Source organism: Sylvia atricapilla, chromosome 14, assembly GCF_009819655.1.
Source record: "Sylvia atricapilla isolate bSylAtr1 chromosome 14, bSylAtr1.pri, whole genome shotgun sequence".
In the NCBI taxonomy this organism is placed as follows: Eukaryota; Metazoa; Chordata; class Aves; order Passeriformes; family Sylviidae; genus Sylvia; species Sylvia atricapilla.
The window spans coordinates 12,521,290-12,538,603 of record NC_089153.1 but is presented as its reverse complement, the minus strand read 5'-3'; the positions used below and the strand labels follow the sequence as shown (position 1 = coordinate 12,538,603).

At 45.9% G+C, this 17,314-nt stretch overlaps 1 protein-coding gene across 1 annotated transcript in view; it reads left to right on the top strand.

The window, feature by feature from the left end:
* The window catches only part of GLRA1 (glycine receptor alpha 1), a 38,204-nt gene that overhangs the window by 10,490 nt on the left and 10,400 nt on the right, over positions 1-17,314 (top strand). The window contains exons 2-3 of the mRNA XM_066328819.1: positions 4,748-4,878; positions 8,959-9,026. Of these exons, the coding sequence (XP_066184916.1) occupies positions 4,748-4,878; positions 8,959-9,026 (199 nt within the window). The remainder of the gene's footprint in view (positions 1-4,747; positions 4,879-8,958; positions 9,027-17,314) is intronic.

Here is a 17,314-nt window from a genome sequence, read left to right as displayed (position 1 = left end):
TGAGGAAGAGGAAGAGGAGTTCCCCTGGGCTGCACTTGTTCATCATGGACAGCACGATGCCTTTCTGTGCTATCTGATGTTCTCTGTGCACCTCTCAGAGCCCGCTGGAGTCAATAAAACAAAGCTGATGAATTTTCCCGGATCCCCAAGCCCCAGCACAGCCCCAGCCTGGCTTTGGAGGTAGTGGGGGAAGCAGTTATTCCTCACACCTCAGGCTGCCTCAGACCTGATGGATATTTCCCTCCCCTGGAACATCTACTGAAGGACAAATGTGTGAGGCAGCTCACCTGAAAGCCGTTTCCAGCACATCCTTGCCAAAGCTTCTGGTTTGCTGTTTCAAAAATAAGAAGATAAAAATGCCAACAAACCCCTTCAGAAACCTCTGCTGAGCAGCACAGAACCAGGGCAGGGGGTGAGGAATCTTCTGTCTCCCCAGCCTGAGAGATGCCCCTTCTCTGGGGCCACGGATGTGGCACATTTTATCTTCACAGGGACCTGAGCCTTCCACACTTTGCAGAGAGATATTTCCTCTGCAAACACTTGTTTTGCAACAGTTTGTTTCTGCTGCCAGACATAATTTTTTTACACTCAGAATTAATGATTAACAATTAAATTATTTGACAAGGGAATAGAGGCCCTGTGCTAATTAAATTCCTTCATCACTCCTTTTTGAAAATAAAAAAAGATAAATTTCTCAGTATCAGCATTCAGCCAGAACAGGGCATTTTGTGATGCTGGGCTTAATTAGATGGACAACCATGGCCACAGCCAAAAAAATTAAAAAAGAAAAAGTATGAAAATATTGCCCAAGGATCATGCAAATGGGAGGAGGAAGAGAACAAAACAGCCAACTGGGGAGCCAGGAATCAAATGAACAGACACATCCAGACAACAGGAGAGCCACTTTCTAAACCAAATAATTGTTTATAAGAATATATCATCCGTTTAGCCGAAACAAAACGATGCAGACAGAGTAAACAGTGCCTGTATAGGCTGAGAAAAACCAGCACTAGGTGTCCTGCAAAGCTTGACTGCTCTGTTTTAAGGGATGCAATCCTGAGTTGCTGGGCTGCTCATCTCCACCACTTTCACATGCTGCTCGTGGGCTGGACCTCCCGGGGGCTTGCTGGTGTCTGCTTACACGCCAGCATTAATATCACAAAAGATTATGCTAGTTCATCGACCCTTTGAAGAGATCCTTCCCATTGTAGCTGCTGTGATGATTGCCTGATGGCACTTTCTCAGCCAGATCCACTAGGGATTACAGCAGCATAAATAAGATAAGCCTCTGTCTAACTGCTATTAAAATGCACCGAGATGCTCGGCTCAGACAACTCTTACACCACTGCAAACTCCATCCTCCGTGGGTATGTTACAGCTCTGCCTTCCTTTGTTTATTCACAGAATAAATCTTCTCTCCCAGCAATACAGCAACCCCCACTAAATTTCCAATTCTCTTCCATTGCCAATAATTTTCATATCACTTGGCAATTTCCCTCTCCCCGTCTCTGCTGAGCCAGGAGACAAACAGTCCTGTGGGACTTTCGAGGGTGTTCTGGAAGGACTGAGGGATGGAGAAATTCCCAGAAATCTCCAAAGGCAGCACACAAAGCTCTCATCCAGGCAGTCCTGGAGGACAGAGGAAGCTGGCAGATTTTTTGGGTGCTGTCTGAGCAAAGACAATAGCAAAATAACTTTGCTATTGCAAAGTTCAGCTGTCACAACCAGAGTGAAGATTTTGAGGCTCTGTAGGAATCCATCCACCTAAAACAGTGAGGTGGATCAGCCTCTCCCAGTGGTGTTTTCTGCCATTATTTCTAAGATAGAGAGAAGACTCAGCTGCCTGCTTTTAGAAAGGCTTTACTGCTCCCTATGCACTGCTTCCTTGCCTTTTCTTGTTACATCCAGGGAGAATCGAGTTTTAGGAAAGCATCTCGTAACCAAACAAACTGGAGGGGACTCAGAACTCACCATCCCCACATCGACACCACACAGCAGCCAGGCAGATTTTAAAACATGCATCAGCACACTGAAGCTTGGTGTGGCAGTTCCAGCACATCCCCAGAGGTGCTCCCAGGGACTGGTCATAGGCATGGGCATGAAGCTGCAGAAAGAAGTGGGGCTGTGAGAGGGTGGTCCTCTCCCAGAGGTTTCTGAGCTTCAGTTATCCAAATATTTTTTTCCACGCAGGAAGTGAGCCCATCAAATTAATTTATTTGCAACTTTGATGCAGAAAGGATGAGAAAATGGAAGCAAGAAATACAGACTCACTCACTGGAAGTGGGGTGAATATATCGAGTAGAGGCTTTCACACTGAATTTACAGGAAAGATGGGCACCGGTTTCTGTGCTTTTCTACCTCATTTTTTAAAACAAATGCCAGGGGAATTGCAGTTTCTAATTATCTTTTTCCACTTAAAGATTATTAGATGCTTATTGGGTTTGTATTGCCTCTCCCCTCCCACACACATTTTCCATTTACATATACTTCATCCAGTCGACAGTTAATGAGAAGAAATCAGTGTATTGCACTGTCTGGCATCTTGCTGAAGTGGCAGAAGTCTTTGGTTACCAAGTCATTTGCTGCTTAATTGAAATCTTTTCTCTGGACTCATTGCCATGCAGACACTCCATTGGAATGCAGTAGTCAAGCCCAGTATTGATTGTCCTCCCACTCCCAGCTTTCTTCTGCATTTGCAAATCAATTGCACCCTGTTGCTTTCCTTCTAAAAACAAATTAAATTTAAAAAGTCACCCATTCCACGACCACTTCTACCCCCGAAACACATTGGTTCTGTTTTGTATATTTTCTTGGGGCAGAGATGGGGACAAGACAAGAAAAGGGGACATGGTTGGAGCAAGAGCAAGATCCACACCTTGTTAGGTCACCACCGAGAAAGGAGTGCACCAACCTGTTCAGATACAGCCCAGTGTGGGGGTGGATTGGGAGTGCACAAAGGAGTGAATAAAATCCTGGGTTTGGGCTCTCACTGGAAGTGATTTGGAATTAATCTTCCCTCTTCAGTGCAAATTAAAATATTTTTAACAGTTAAAAATCCAGCAATCAGAGAATTCTGTTGCAACTTGCAAGAGGAGCCAGACTGCAGTTGTGAGTTTGCAGGATTGAAAACCAAGCCTTGGCAAATCTTTGCTGCTGACACAAGAAAAGAAAGTCAATGCAACACAAGTTACCAGATTCCTGATTTTGAATTGAAACCGAAGCACTGTTGAAATCCATCTGATTTTATTTTTTTAAGTTTTATTTTTTTAAAGTTTAACTTTAAACTTTTTGAAGTTCTGAAGAATCAAATGGTTCAAAGTGCTCTTATCAAGGCTTTGTCAAGATAACCTGTCTCTTTGGGGTTTCAGCTTGAACTTGCATTGGAAAAGCTCGTCTTAAGGGGTGGGATCACATTAATACCGTGCATAGTTACAGTCTCAAGTTCTTCCCAAAAGATTTTGTGTCAGTACTTAGCCCTACTCCTGCAGGTCTGACTTCTGCAAAACTTCCCAAGGTGAGGCCCTCGTGGTGTTAGAGGGCTCTGGTGTCATTTGTGAGGACACGAGTAGCCAAATAGCTTGTGCCTGCTGTAAACATCCTTAGACTTCCCAGCTGCTCTGTCAGGGACTCCTCACCCTTCCCACTCAGGTTTTGAACTTAAAAAAATTCAGGAATCTTGCAGAGTGTGAAAGAATGGCCTCACTTCCTCCTGAGCAGCTTCCTTTGGCTCGTTGTATATCTGCACTGCAATGCTGCCTGCAAGGCTTTACCCAGCCCCTGAACCCACAAGCTCACCCTGAGCACATGGCATAAGTAATTTGGGGTTTTTTGTGGATAATCTAGGCAATTTTACTCAACACCTGCAGCCTGGGAACAGACTGGTGTTCAAGTAGAAACCATACAAGAAAGGGGATGGTACTGGATAATATCTGCTCCTGTCTAGAAGTCAAACCTTCCAGCAAAGCTGAGAATGAGCACCTAATACCAAGGGTCACTTGCTCCCTTGTAGATGACAACAACAGACTTTCTAAGCCCAAATCATCACCCTGCAGATCTTGCAGACTCCCATCCATATTGTCACCCACAGGCTTCTGACTTCTGCAGATAAATTTGTGATTTCACTCTCTCTGCCCCAAAGTCCATACAGGTCCCAGAAAGATTCCATTTCCTTTCATCTTCAACCCAACATGAGTAAAAGTTCGGCATCACATCCCAGTTCTGTGCTGAACTCAGACCCTGCATTGCAGGTACCAATAGCCAAGGCTGGACTGATCAGCAAAACCTCCCCTACAGCCCCAAAGGCTGTACGTGGTGCTCATTTCTCTGATCCTACCTGCCTTTTGGAAAATCATACTGTCAGAGTACTGAATATGCTCCTTGCTATTTGCCCTGTAATTAAGCAGTAATTGCTGCCCAAAGCTAATCTCAGAGTGTATTTTACCTGTGGAGCTCAGCGCCAGAGTTCACATTCGTAATTTAGTGGCACACCAAGAAGCTATACCTAAACTCACAAAAGGATTTTCACTGCTCATCATCTCTCTTCTACTCTGGTGGCAGCTGGGATTCTGTATTTGGAGATGTTTGGGCTGGGCAAACAAATTAGCTGAGACCAGCCTCATTAGGAATTCACATGGGTACCCATCCTGCCTCAGCAGGAATAAGATGCTGACTGCTCTGTTTCTGGACCCCAAGCCCTTCCCAGCATGGGAGACACACTGAAACCTCCTCTTTATTTCTCCTTGCACAGCCTGGCAGCCTCCAAGGAAGCTGAAGCAGCAGCTCGATCTGCCCCCAAACCCATGTCTCCTTCCGACTTCTTGGATAAACTGATGGGGCGAACTTCAGGATATGATGCCAGGATCAGACCAAATTTTAAAGGTATGCAAAAACACCAGCTTCTTTTTAATTTTTTTTTTTTTCATTTTGGGACTGAAAACTGCATGGAATCCTCATTAGTATCTTCCTAATGCTACAGGAAATATGAATATTTATGTTCTTATGAAGTATGTACTGTGTACTGTAATGATACTCAGCACATGGATCCTTGAAGATGTCTGGGAAAAACATCAACAAATGTCTGCTCAGAGTGGAAACAACCTTGTAAGAACTTAATGTACTGTAAAAATAGGGCCCTTCAATCCCTGCTTCAATATAGGGATCAAGGACCCTGTCAAACCAAGCAGGGACTGGCAGGGAGCTTAACATCTTTAGAGGTTAAATAAAACCCCCAACTTCCATTTCCCCTGGAGTCGCTGCCCACAGCACCTGATAATGGCAGGAAATGTTCCCCCCCTTACAACCACTGCAGCCAAAAACAGCCTGTCCCATCAGCTCCAAAAAAATTCCAGAAGATGCCAGGGGCAGCCTGAACCCATCCCTGTCCCCTGCAGTAAAGGGGCTCTTAAGCCCAACACTGCTCTATTTTTTCGACCCAGTTTTCCAGTCTACCCCATATTCCATTGCAGCCAAGCAGCTGAATCAGGCCCTGGCAGAGGCAACAAAACCTCTTTTCTCCTCAGAACACCTCTTCTAGCAAGTGAGGAGTGGGGTTTGGTGATGGGGTTTTTGGATGGCTTTTCCAGCCTGGTCTGATGGAAGATGTCCCTGCACATGACAGAGAGGATGGAACTAGAGGGTCCTTTAAGGACCCTTCCTTGAAAGGACCCTTTCAAACCATTCTATGATATTTTCGTTTTCCTTTCTTTTTAACTGAGCCTAATTTTCCCAAATCCCGCCCAGAGATAAAGCAGGACCTGCCCCTCTCAGACATTTCCAAAGCTCATTTTGTTTGCTTTTTTTGTTTCCTGTAACCAGTTCCTTCTCCCCTGGAGCCACTGGCAGGGCTGACAGGACTCCCAGGACCCATTAATCACTGGTGACAGCACCTGGCACCGAGCTTTGAACAATAAACTCTGTGCCGGGCTTTTAAACCCAAAGAAAGGTGGGAATCCTGTGTCCCAGTAACCAACCAGTCAACAGAGGACACAGCCGTTCTTATCCAAATATCAAGGAGTTAAAATACCACCGTGCAAACCTGCCTGTCTCTAAATTATGCACACACACAAATTAAACTTTAATATTTAATGAAATGTATACATTCACTTCCTGCTGAAGGCAGCTGTATTGCATTTTTATTTGAGATAATTTAATTTCAGTTTTATTTCAATGAACTACACCTTCCCCTCAGGGCAGTTTTGCTGGCTTAGCCTCCCACACATAAATCAGGCTCCAATTTATATAGGAAGCATAGGAGGTGTTTCACAGAGCTTGGGGTTGTAGCTCTCAAAGCACATCATTTAAATTAACTGCAGTAACTCATAAGGACGTTTTAATTGCTTAGATCTAAATGCAAATAATACTGAAGATCCATATCAGATTGATTTTTGGGGAGGGGAAGATTAACAAAAAGAAGATTGCAGCTTTTCTGTAAATGCTGTGAAGTCTGGACTTAGCTGTGGATTCACATTCTGAGGACAAATAAGTAGTATTTGGGTTTTGATTTAATTTGGAGGATGAAGTCAGGAATTCAAGCAGGGACAGAGAGGAACCACCTGGCAGGTTTTGGGCAGGGGACCTCTCACCCAGGCTGTGCCCTTATCCCTGATGCTGGAAAACTCCATTCCTTCACAGCTGCATCCCAGCATAGAGGAGGAATAATTCAGTGGCAGGCAGGGAATTTTCCAGAGCCTCTCACAGGCTAAAAAAATTAAAAAACCCCACCAAACCCTGCAGGGAGCTCATGGCTCACCAGACACCCTGAGAAGAGCTCAGTGCCTCAACAAGAGCTGGGCTGCCCCAAGGAGCCTTCACATACACGGGGCCAAACCCACCCCACACCCAGCTTGATGTCAGCACTCGATCAGGGGATCCTAAATATTCAGGAGATCAGCTCAGTGTTCTCCTTACCCTGCCCTTTGGGAGGGGAATCACATGTTCAAGGACCTTTTATGCGGTTCATGAATGGATCCAGAACAGAAAAACAATGCCCCTGAGCTCAACAGAAGGGATGAAACAAGTTCTAAAGCCTGATAGCTGTGTGCTTTTGGCTTGTGGATAAACTTCTGGATAAGAGGAGTTGGTGAAGGCAAGGGGGGGAAGAAAAGATGTAATTTTTGTGTCTGGAAGCTCGGGCCATGCCAGTGTTTAACAGTCTGGAGAAAGCTGCACAGACTGAAGATGTGAGATGCTGCTGAGCTGGCAGAGGCTGGCTGGGGGCTGGTGACACAGCAGCCTGCCCACATTGCCTGGGACTCACACCAAGAAAACCCCAGCAGAGAACATCACTGCAGGGGACAGGCACAAACTTTCCGAGGAGGCCAAAGCAAGAGAGGAGGAAAGGGAGATGGAGAAAACCAAGCTCCAAATGTTCCTCAGTAATCAGGAAAATCCATTAATTTCCACACAGGAGGAAGCTTGCACTGATTAGAGGCACAAGGCTCTCGTTAAAGCCATTCCTCCCCCCAACAGTATTTCATGCTGCAGCAACTGCCTGACTGCAGATGTGACCTTAACAGGAACATCACTCCCCCAGCAGGCTGAGCCACCAGGCATGTTTGAAATGCAGACACTATCCCCGACTCCATAAAAAATGGGGGAATAATCTGAAAATCCACGCTCTCCACTTTCACAGATCTTATCTTCCCAGAAGCACCTGCCATGGGGATGATAAGAGATTAACTCTGGTGTAAAAGGGGACCTTGGTCCCTGGGGCAGCGTCTCTGCTCTCTGCCTGGGCTGCTTTTCCCCACCACTGCCCACAGCAGCCTTTGGCAGCCCCCAGAGCAGAAGCCCCTTTTTCTTTAACCTACTGCAAAAAAATCCTCTCATTATGTGTGGGCAAGCCTCAGGTTTACCAGGAATGTCCTGGTTCCAAAACATTCCCCAGCTTTTTGCTTTATGTTGAACTGCAGCTCTTGGCATCTCCCTCTGTGTAAATGCAGCATTTCCACCTCAGATTTTCCAGGCAATGATGTGAAACGCTTCCAGTCACACCTTTGGGCATCAGTACCACACAAACAGACTGACCCCTGTGCCCTCAAACCACAATCTGTTCATCCTTTAACCCTCACTCCTTTCCTTTGGTGACCCCTTAACTTCTCCAGGATGAGCAAAACTTTGGTCTGAAAACAAATCAAGCCCAGGAGAGGCATGGCTCAGAGACCAGGATTCCTTCTGCCCAAACAGGACAGCCAGAGAATTCCTGCTGGCAGAGCCCTGAATTCTCCTTCCCACCTTTGAGCCCTAACAGACTGGATCAGGATCATCACCTGGGGTTTGGGGTTTACAGTCAATTCTGCCTGGAAACACCAACAAAAGAAACACAGGTACTGAAACATCTGAAAAGGAGATCTCAGGACATTGGAAAAGTCTTTGGGATTCACTCTGCTGAGCAGCCAGGCCCTCCCTGCTGTCTGAGGATGCAGAGGGTCAGCAGCAGTGTCAGCTCCCCAACACCACCATCATCAGGGGGGGTATTTGCTGCTTCAGCCAGCCTGATCCCTACAGCTCACTCTGCTGCCTTTGATGGGAGCACATCATCCTAGTCTAGAAACAGTGAGTATTTCACAAGTGTAGCTCCAAACAAAAGTCAGTTGTCTCTCAGCTCCTTTCTGGGGTATTTATCTGTCACATTCAAGGTAAGATTGTCACCCGCACAGCCAGGTGAGGATACCTAGAACCTGTCCTGGCTGGCTCTGATCAATTCCTTGAACAGTTCCCAGCAGAGCTCCATGAACACTCTGCCAGCAGGGGAGCAGAGGCAGATCACCAGCACTGTCTGCTGACAAACTGGTGTCAGAACCAAGACTGGACCTGGCCAGGTCACCCAGGCCTTGCTCCCCTCCTCACCCCTCAGTCCCTCCATCCCCACAGCAGGGTTTATCTCACTCCACAGAGTGGAAATCCTTTGTTTCACGAGCACACAGTGACCTGCTGTTCCAATCTGTGTTTGTCATGCAGGCCCACCAGTGAACGTCAGCTGCAACATTTTCATCAACAGCTTCGGTTCGATTGCAGAAACAACCATGGTAAGTAAAAATCACAGCACAGCTGCTCAGCTACTGGCTCAGCCTCACTGCACTCCCAGAAAATGCAGCATCACCCTTCCCCTCAGAGTGGCCAAGGAAAAACACTCAGTGCTCCCAAGCTTACTCAAAGTTTGAGTAAAGTAGTGTTCAACACACAAGACTCATTTCATGTAGCTGAAGATCACACAGTCTCCATCTGCATCTCATAAAAACACTCCATGGGCAAAGGACAAGGGTCAGAAAGCAAAACAAATAATCTTTTTCTGAAGATGTGCCCAAGGCTCCAAGCTCAGCGACAGTTACAGATACTTTGTGTTTAAGTGGGCAGAAATCCAAAATTAATCTGGATCCAAAGAGAAGGGAAATCAGCTGAACTCAAATTCAGTTTGCACCAGCACTTCAGATTCCCAAAGATTAAGAGAATTATTATATTAAAGATCAAAATGATTGTTTTCTTGGAGACGTATTTCTGGTAGACAATGATTTTTAGGAGAAAATCAAAACCAATATTTCTGAGTTAAGGCTCACTTCATACAAAATTAGTGAGCATGGCTAAAGGCTGTATCTAATTGGCAAGGCACTAGGAGCAGAGGATCACTAGAACAGGAGATAATTGCTCCATCTGAAAACTATTAAAGATTGGTTGTGACATAACCAGTGAACAGCAAAGGAAAACTCTAGAGGTATTGTGCCTTCCTGCTGTGCTAATTAAAGATAATCCAGAAATATGGTGTTTAATTACCCTCTGGTAATTCTTTTTCTAGAAAAATGCTGAATGAAGAATGCAAGGCTCCAGCTTCAGGCATTTTGTGCATTCAGGCAGGAAGTTTTAGGCTTTGCATATAGATCACACCCCTTGACTTGAACAAATTACTTGGCATGCACACCACTGTCAGAGGAGAGCCACAGCCATCCAGCCCGGGTTATAAGTCTCTTCTGACACTGCATCATTCTGCTGGAAATATTTGAGTTGGGACTGTTCAGTTCTGGTAGTGGAAGAGAACACAAAAGCTGTTATTCTGTCCAAGCACAAGGAGATATATTTCCTGTCTGGACTGCAGAATTCGTCAGAGCTCACAGGTGAGGAGTATAGAGTGGATTCTTTGGTATATAAAGCAAAAGAGGAAGAACTGCCACCAAAATACACATCTGTTCCTAATTTGCTGTTTGTTGGTTACCTCCCTTGGCACAGGCAAGAAATGCTCTTCCCACCCACCAATCCAGAGTGTCAGGGAGCAGGAGAAGCCACAAAGGATCTGTGCAATGTACAGAGCACATTCCATTGACGTGTTTTTCAGTGCATCTGTCCCACACTGCAAGATGCACTGGAGCAGCCAAGGATGCCACATGATCCCTGGGAGCAGGATGCTCCACAAAATTAGCACAGGCTAGCACAAGAGAGACTCAGTTCACCTCCAAGCCACGCTGCAGGGATTTGCTATCATCTCCAGATGCCACTCACTTCATAGCCAGTCTTCCATGGAAAAAAAAAAAAAAGAAAAAAAAAAAAAAAAAAAAGAAAAAAAGAAAAAATCCCCTGGGAGCCCAAGAACACCCTGTGGGCACGTTGCTTTGTCTGGAAACACCCGAGGCAGCTCTGACAAGCCAGCCCAGATGTCAGGAGCATCACACACAGCCCGAGCTAATGCTCCTGTGTGGGAGCAGCAGTTCTGCTTGTAAACACGAACAGCAACACAAGAAACACAGGCACTGGAACAGCTGAAAGGGAGATCTCAGCCAGCTGGAGGGGTCCTGGGGATTTGTAACCTGGGATTTGCTCTGCAGAGTAGCGAGTCCCTCCCCACTCTTTGAGGATGCAGCAGGACAAACTGGCAGTGTCATCTCCCCAGCAAAGCCTCTGGGGAGAACAGACTGTCCTGTCTTGAAGGGCTCTTGAGACAAACCTGACCCTTTTGAATTCAAACAAGTGGAACAAAGGGTCAAACATCAGAGGAAGGGGGGGCAGCTTGCAAAATGGAGAGGGGCAAATCAGTGTTTTACCATAAAGAAAGCCATAGCCTATCACTGACCCCCGGGACTGATGATGGCAAAACTCCCTCAGCTACTGCACTGGCCAAAAAGAGAAAGAAAATAATGTTTTAAACCCCCATTTTAGGCACTCCAAGCCTGGTCAGGTTCAGGTCTGAGTACTACATCACTTTATATTTCATTACTATTACACTATTACCTGCAGGATAAGTCACAGGGGTTTGTGGGTACCCCCCAAGCAGTTACAGAAGGCTTTAAAATACCTCCTTAGTGGGATGATACTTCCTACAGAAAATACCACTGCTCCCTTCTAAGTTTACTCTGCCTGGATATCAGAAATCAGTGTAAACCATGAGCTCACCATGCAGAGGATTAGAGAAATTAGAGGGTGAGTGCTCACTTGTGGCTTGAGGCCTCATGGAAGGTGGAGAAAGAGGAGAAATACAGAAAAATAGAAAAAACCACAGGCATTTGATGCAGATAGCTGGGTCCACAAACCTCAGAAAGAAAGAAAATGTATTGCAGCCAGAGTGGGCAGAAAGCTGCAATCTGCCCCACAAAGGGTCAAAATTAACAAGGCAAGAAATGGAGATCTGAAAACTGCTGCAAGGTTAGGGGGAATTAAAAAAAAATAAAAAAAGGTGAAGTCATCCACCAAACTGAATTCCTAAGGCAAGTAACTCCTTTAAGCATCCTGCAGAGCTGGAGACCCAACATAAAAGCCTCTAGTGGTGCACATAATTGATTGGACATTTATGTTGGATTGCAGCTCAGAGCTCATCCAGCCTGGAGCTTTCAGGACAAAGGAGGCTGAGGCTGGAACACATCCCTGTGAGCCCAGGCAGTGCTCCAAAGGGGAGGAGAGGACCAACCCCAACATCCAGATTAGTGCAGACACTCCTGTCCCAAAGCATCACTGCAGTAGTGCATCCAGCAGCGAGGGATTCCCAAGGACAAGTGTAAGATGCAGCCACTCTCTCCAATTATTTTTATGACAAACACCAAGCAAACCCCCAAACACAAGCTCTTAAATCCCTTTTTGCTGTTCAAAAGCATAAACGACCCTGCAGCCATACCAGACTGTGAAACCCACAGCAAATACAGAAATTCCTCATTCCAAATAAACAGAAGTAAAGCACCTTGGGAACAGGTCTTGGGTTTTAAGTGAATAAACTGCACCAGCATTGGCTTTTCTTTGGAGCATGAGGCAAGTGATAGGATTATCTGAGCATCCCATTAACAAATTCCCTTCTATAACAGCAAACTTGAAATTAAGTGCTGCCCTTGCTCACTCTTCCAGTGGCAGCTGCAGTTTCATGGCCTTCCACTGGCCTAGGCAGCTGGGAGCATTTTGTACACAGTGGAAGCATGGGGAGAAGAAGGAATATATCTGATATCAAATACATTTGATATTTTTATATCATCACCTAGCAAAGCTAGCAGCTGGACTCAGGATGAGCTTTTTTAGACTCTTCTTTTGAAAAGGACCCTCACACAGCAGAGACTGAAAAAGAAAGAAAAATCACAGAAGAGCCAAGACAGCCTCCCTTAGACACAGTGTAAATATGCAAATTCATTTTTGTTGCTTTCATGCCATAGTTATCTCATCTGAAAAGAGCAAAGCAAATGTGACCTTCCAGCCAGCTGCAGCACAGCCACAACTGGGCTCCCAGCATCTCCTGAGGACAGGAGAAGCTGGAGGCTGCAACTGTCCAAATGTTAAGTGCTTGTTCAGAGACATCTGCACATGAGATTTCCGACGAGAAAACAAAGCATCCTGCAAAACAGATCAAGAAATTCAATTGAGACCCACAAACCCCAGCACAGCAGAGATTCTGATGGGGGTCACACATTTAATACTGGTCCCACTCACTCCAAAATCTGCAAAAGATGTGTTTCAATGCACAAAGCCCATAGAAAAGGTTAGGTTTTGAGCAAAATTTCTTGCAGTCATTCATTCTTGAACCCAGCCATCAGTCCCACAGAGATGATAAGCACCTAACAAGTCACGCAACACAAAATGAAAAGGTTTTCACAACAGCCCACAATCTGCTGCCATCTCAGTGTTAGACATACAGGGTTCCAGCTGTCTGTGATTGGAATTTGTCTGTGCTCTAATGGAGAAGGAAGGGGGAAAAGAAAAAAACCAACATAAAGAAGCCATGAAACAGGATTGTGCAGCTCAAATACAAGGACACAAAACCCTCCAAGCTGGAAAACAAGACCTCACTACTAAATGCCTACATTTGCAATTCTAGATGCTGGATAAACTCATATTCCAGCAGCTCCACTGGCTCAGGAAGATATATATAGCCCACTTTTTGTAGGAAGACACAGAAAAACTTGCTGCTTTGGGTACCAGGATAAAAATCCCCACACTTATTAAGCACCAGGGTATTGCTCCCAGCCCTCATCTGATGCCTGCCCTTCTCTGATACAGACTCCTTCTCCCCCTGCCTGTGGTTTCACACAGACTTCAAATTGGCCACTTGGCTATTAACCCCTCCTAGGGCTGCTCCTGGAGTGCTTGGGTTTTTTACAGTCTCTTGTAGTGTTCCTTGGCAAGGCAAGTTGCCTTCAAAATGTCTGTTCATTCCCATTCCAGAGAATTAACCCAATGCTTAATAAGCCCCTCATGCTCTGCTGCCCAGGTGGGGTCCCAGAATCCCCTTCTGAAGGAGATCAGTCTCTACCCTGTTTTATCCATCAGCAAAATGTACATTTATCAAAGGGGAAATCTCTCCCCAAAACTGTTCAGTGCAGAGGCTGCTCTGAGAGGACCTCTGAGTCAGGAGGGAAAACCTATTGAGTGTCCTGAGAGGTTCCATCCCTTCTGCTCAGCACTGCCTCCAGCCTCCTCTGCTTCCAGCAGAAGATGTCAAGGCTATGGGATCCTGGGAAGGGAAAGTCTCAAATGATCTTCTGTTTCCTTGTCTCCTTGCGAGGTCACTAAGCAGAATTTCATTTCAGCATTATCAGATTGAACTACTTTGATCACTCCAGTTATTCTCTTCCTGCCTTGTGTCATTTCCCTCTCGGGAGTAAAATGCCTTTGTGCCAAATTGCAAAGCTCCTGAATGCCTTCAGTGCACAGAGCTGCTGCTCCCCTCTCCCAAACCAGCCAGAGGAGCAGGCTGCACAAGATAATCAATGCCTGGATGTGATAGGCACACAAATGAGGAATATGAGGGGTAAGAAGGATATGGAGAAAGAGATTTTTTTTTTCCCGAGTTTGCAGCCCCAGCCAAACCTCTTTTTTTTCTTTGCTTGAAAGTTCACATCAGAAATTGGCCAATGCTGTCCATCATTTAGGAATAACTTCTTGGGGATGCTAATTAAGATCTCCCATAACAGCATCCAGGAGAAATGCTGCATATCTCCAGGTAGCCAAGGACTGAGTGTTGCTTGGCTCATCACCTCTAGCCTGACTGCAATGCTGAGGACAAAGCTTTCAGCACAGAGGATCTTCAGCTGGTAGAGAACACTGAAACCCTTCTCTTAGCCTGTGTCACAGACATACCCTGACTGCTCTCCCTGCCTTCTGCTGGCTCCTCAAGCAGTGTCATGTCCAGTTGGCAGTCACAGTACTTGGTTTTACTTTTGTGTTCTATAAAACCGGACACAAGAAACCTCAAACACTGCTCAGAACCTTCAACACTGCAGTGCAATGACATAAGGGCAAAAGCATCTGGGAGAAAACCATATTCTCAGTGAGCAGGCCAGGACTGTGGGGTAAACTCCCTGAGTAAGAAGAGCTGTATAAATGCACACACAGAGGTAAAATATTAATGCCCTGAAGTGGCAAAGCCAGAGAATTGCATTCAGTGCATGTATCATATTTCTATGTCCTTGCCTTTTTTGTATCACAACATAAATGCTTTGTTTTCTGTATTCCAAAACAAAAAATATCCACAGCAAACACTTGTCTCCAAAGGAAGGACACAGTAACACAAACCAGAGTTACTCCTCACATTGCTGCACATCACTGGTGTGGAGGTGCTGCAGTTTCTCACACCACACATTCACCATGTGCCCCTGGACTGGTCTCACCAGGACATGGGGACAGGACACTGTGACTCTAGAGGTGACTTAGGAGGGGCCTTCTCACAGCCATCCACTGTGACAAGTTAATTTTCATTTGCCCCACAAGCATTTAATTAAGATGCCTCCTCATGGTGACCAAGACCATGGCTATCGTTCTTCCTTTGGTCTCTCACCCTCCTGTGGTGGCAGCACCAACCATTCAACACGTCCTGTCTCACCCTTCCCTGTCCTTTTGGCAACTTTTAGAGCTGAAGCAGTGAATTTACTCCACCAACCAAGCCCACCCACAGTAACTCAGGCTGTTGTAGGGAATTTGGCTCCATTCCCTCCCCCTTTCTACTACTCCATCAGGCTGAGCACAGTTCTGGGCAGCTACCACTGAAGTTTCTTCCAAACATGAGTTTAATTTGTGTTGTACATGACAGAAGTACCAAACTGGAGCTGACCTGCTAGCATCTAGCTTATTTGTAGCTGAATAAGCAAAACAACCGTTTGCTTTCTACCTATTAGGTCAGTGACATTGATTTCCCCTGACTGCAACACAGAGAAAAGGGAGAATTGAAAATGCACACATAGTTCTGGGGGCTTCTGCCTGCTGTGGAAAGTGGGAATTCATGGTTCCTTTCCTTTCCCAGGCTTGTGTGATGGGCTGGGCCTGTGCTGGGACCCTGGTCCCCAGCTGTCCCCAGCTATCCACATTTCCTCCAGACACAGTATCCAGGGTCGACAGAGATGAATAATTAAGTCAGAGGGATGCATTAGGACTTGTGAAGGTGACATTTGGAATATCAGCAGAAGGAAAGAGGGTTGCAACTCTTTTTTGTGTTCAGAGGTCTGCTCCTTTTAGCGTCAAGTGCGTGGTTCATTTGCCGTTGTCACAATCATTAATGTCATTAGTGCTCCGAGGATGCAGATGGCACCAAGTGGCCTGAAACAGACTCTAGACCATGTGCTTGGCTAGGAATTGCCTCATCCAAAACACAGGGAACCCAACACAATCCTCTCCCAACCCCTCAGTGCCACTGGACACCACAGGAGTCGTCCTCCTGGACAAGGGGTTGAAGGTGAGCTCACAGTCAGGGGAGCTCTTGAGGCAACAACATCAGAAATTCTCTCCTCTACAGGCAGCAATTCCATGCAGATCCATACAGGCAGCAATTCCAGAGCTGTGTGTTCCCCAGATGGGAAGAACAGACCTGGTGGCAGAGTGGGGGGAGCCTCTCACCTGCTGCAGCAGGTACCAGACACCAGCAAGCACATCAGACACCCTCCATTAACTGCCTCCTAATAACAGTCTTCAAAGTACATTTGTGTCAGAAAGGCAGCAAAGAAACCCTTAATCATGAGAGCAACTATTCATTTGGGCCTGGGCAGTGGAATTGGTTTATTATATGCTGCTCTTCAGACGCAGTCTGCCTCTATACTTAGAAAATGTCAATTAATTTATGGTTGTGGAGATTTCATCCCTCTCCTGATAGCTGACACATCCTCTCCCCATTTCAATTTGTTGGCTCACTTTTTTATGTGAAAGTCAGAAGGAAAGGAGGATGCAGATCACCCTGAGAAGCTGTTGGTCAGACAGAGAGAAGAGAAACTGCCCCTAATTTTCCAGCAGTGTCTGAGCTCAGCCTCAGCAACCAGCCTTGACATGGAGAACTTAGGGGAACTGTAAGACTTGTGATTATAAAGCAAGTATAATTTTGCATAGTGCTAAGGGACTACCTTCAATTAAAGAAAATGGTCATCCTATAAAATCTGTTGCCTTTATGGCATTTTGACATTAGAGAAGGGAACCCAGAGCACTCAGGAATGAGAGCAGATTTCAAGCATATCCCTCTCCTGTTCATAAACTCTAACCAAGGGCAGCTGCTCCCATCAGCTCACCCGAGTTATCCTTGTATTAGCAGACACACAGGGAATTTCTCTTTCATGCACAACCTACCTCATTGTGCATTTTCCTTTCCCAGTGCTGGGGAAACCACAGATAGTCACAATATGGGACAGTTCAATGCTGAAAGGAAGCTGGTTTCAGTTTCTTTCCCCACTTTAATGTTCCTCTGGAACATCCTCCTGCTGACAGTGGCCATTCTGACCTCCACAACTGCTCGTTGCCCCTGCAGCCCCAGGATCCAGAGAGAGAGGTCCTGACACAGAGATCCTGACACTTCCCACACAGCTGACAATTGCTGTAACAGAGGGCTGCAGGGACAGGCAGCTGCTCATGCTATGACATAGCTGCAAGCTACGAAGCTAAA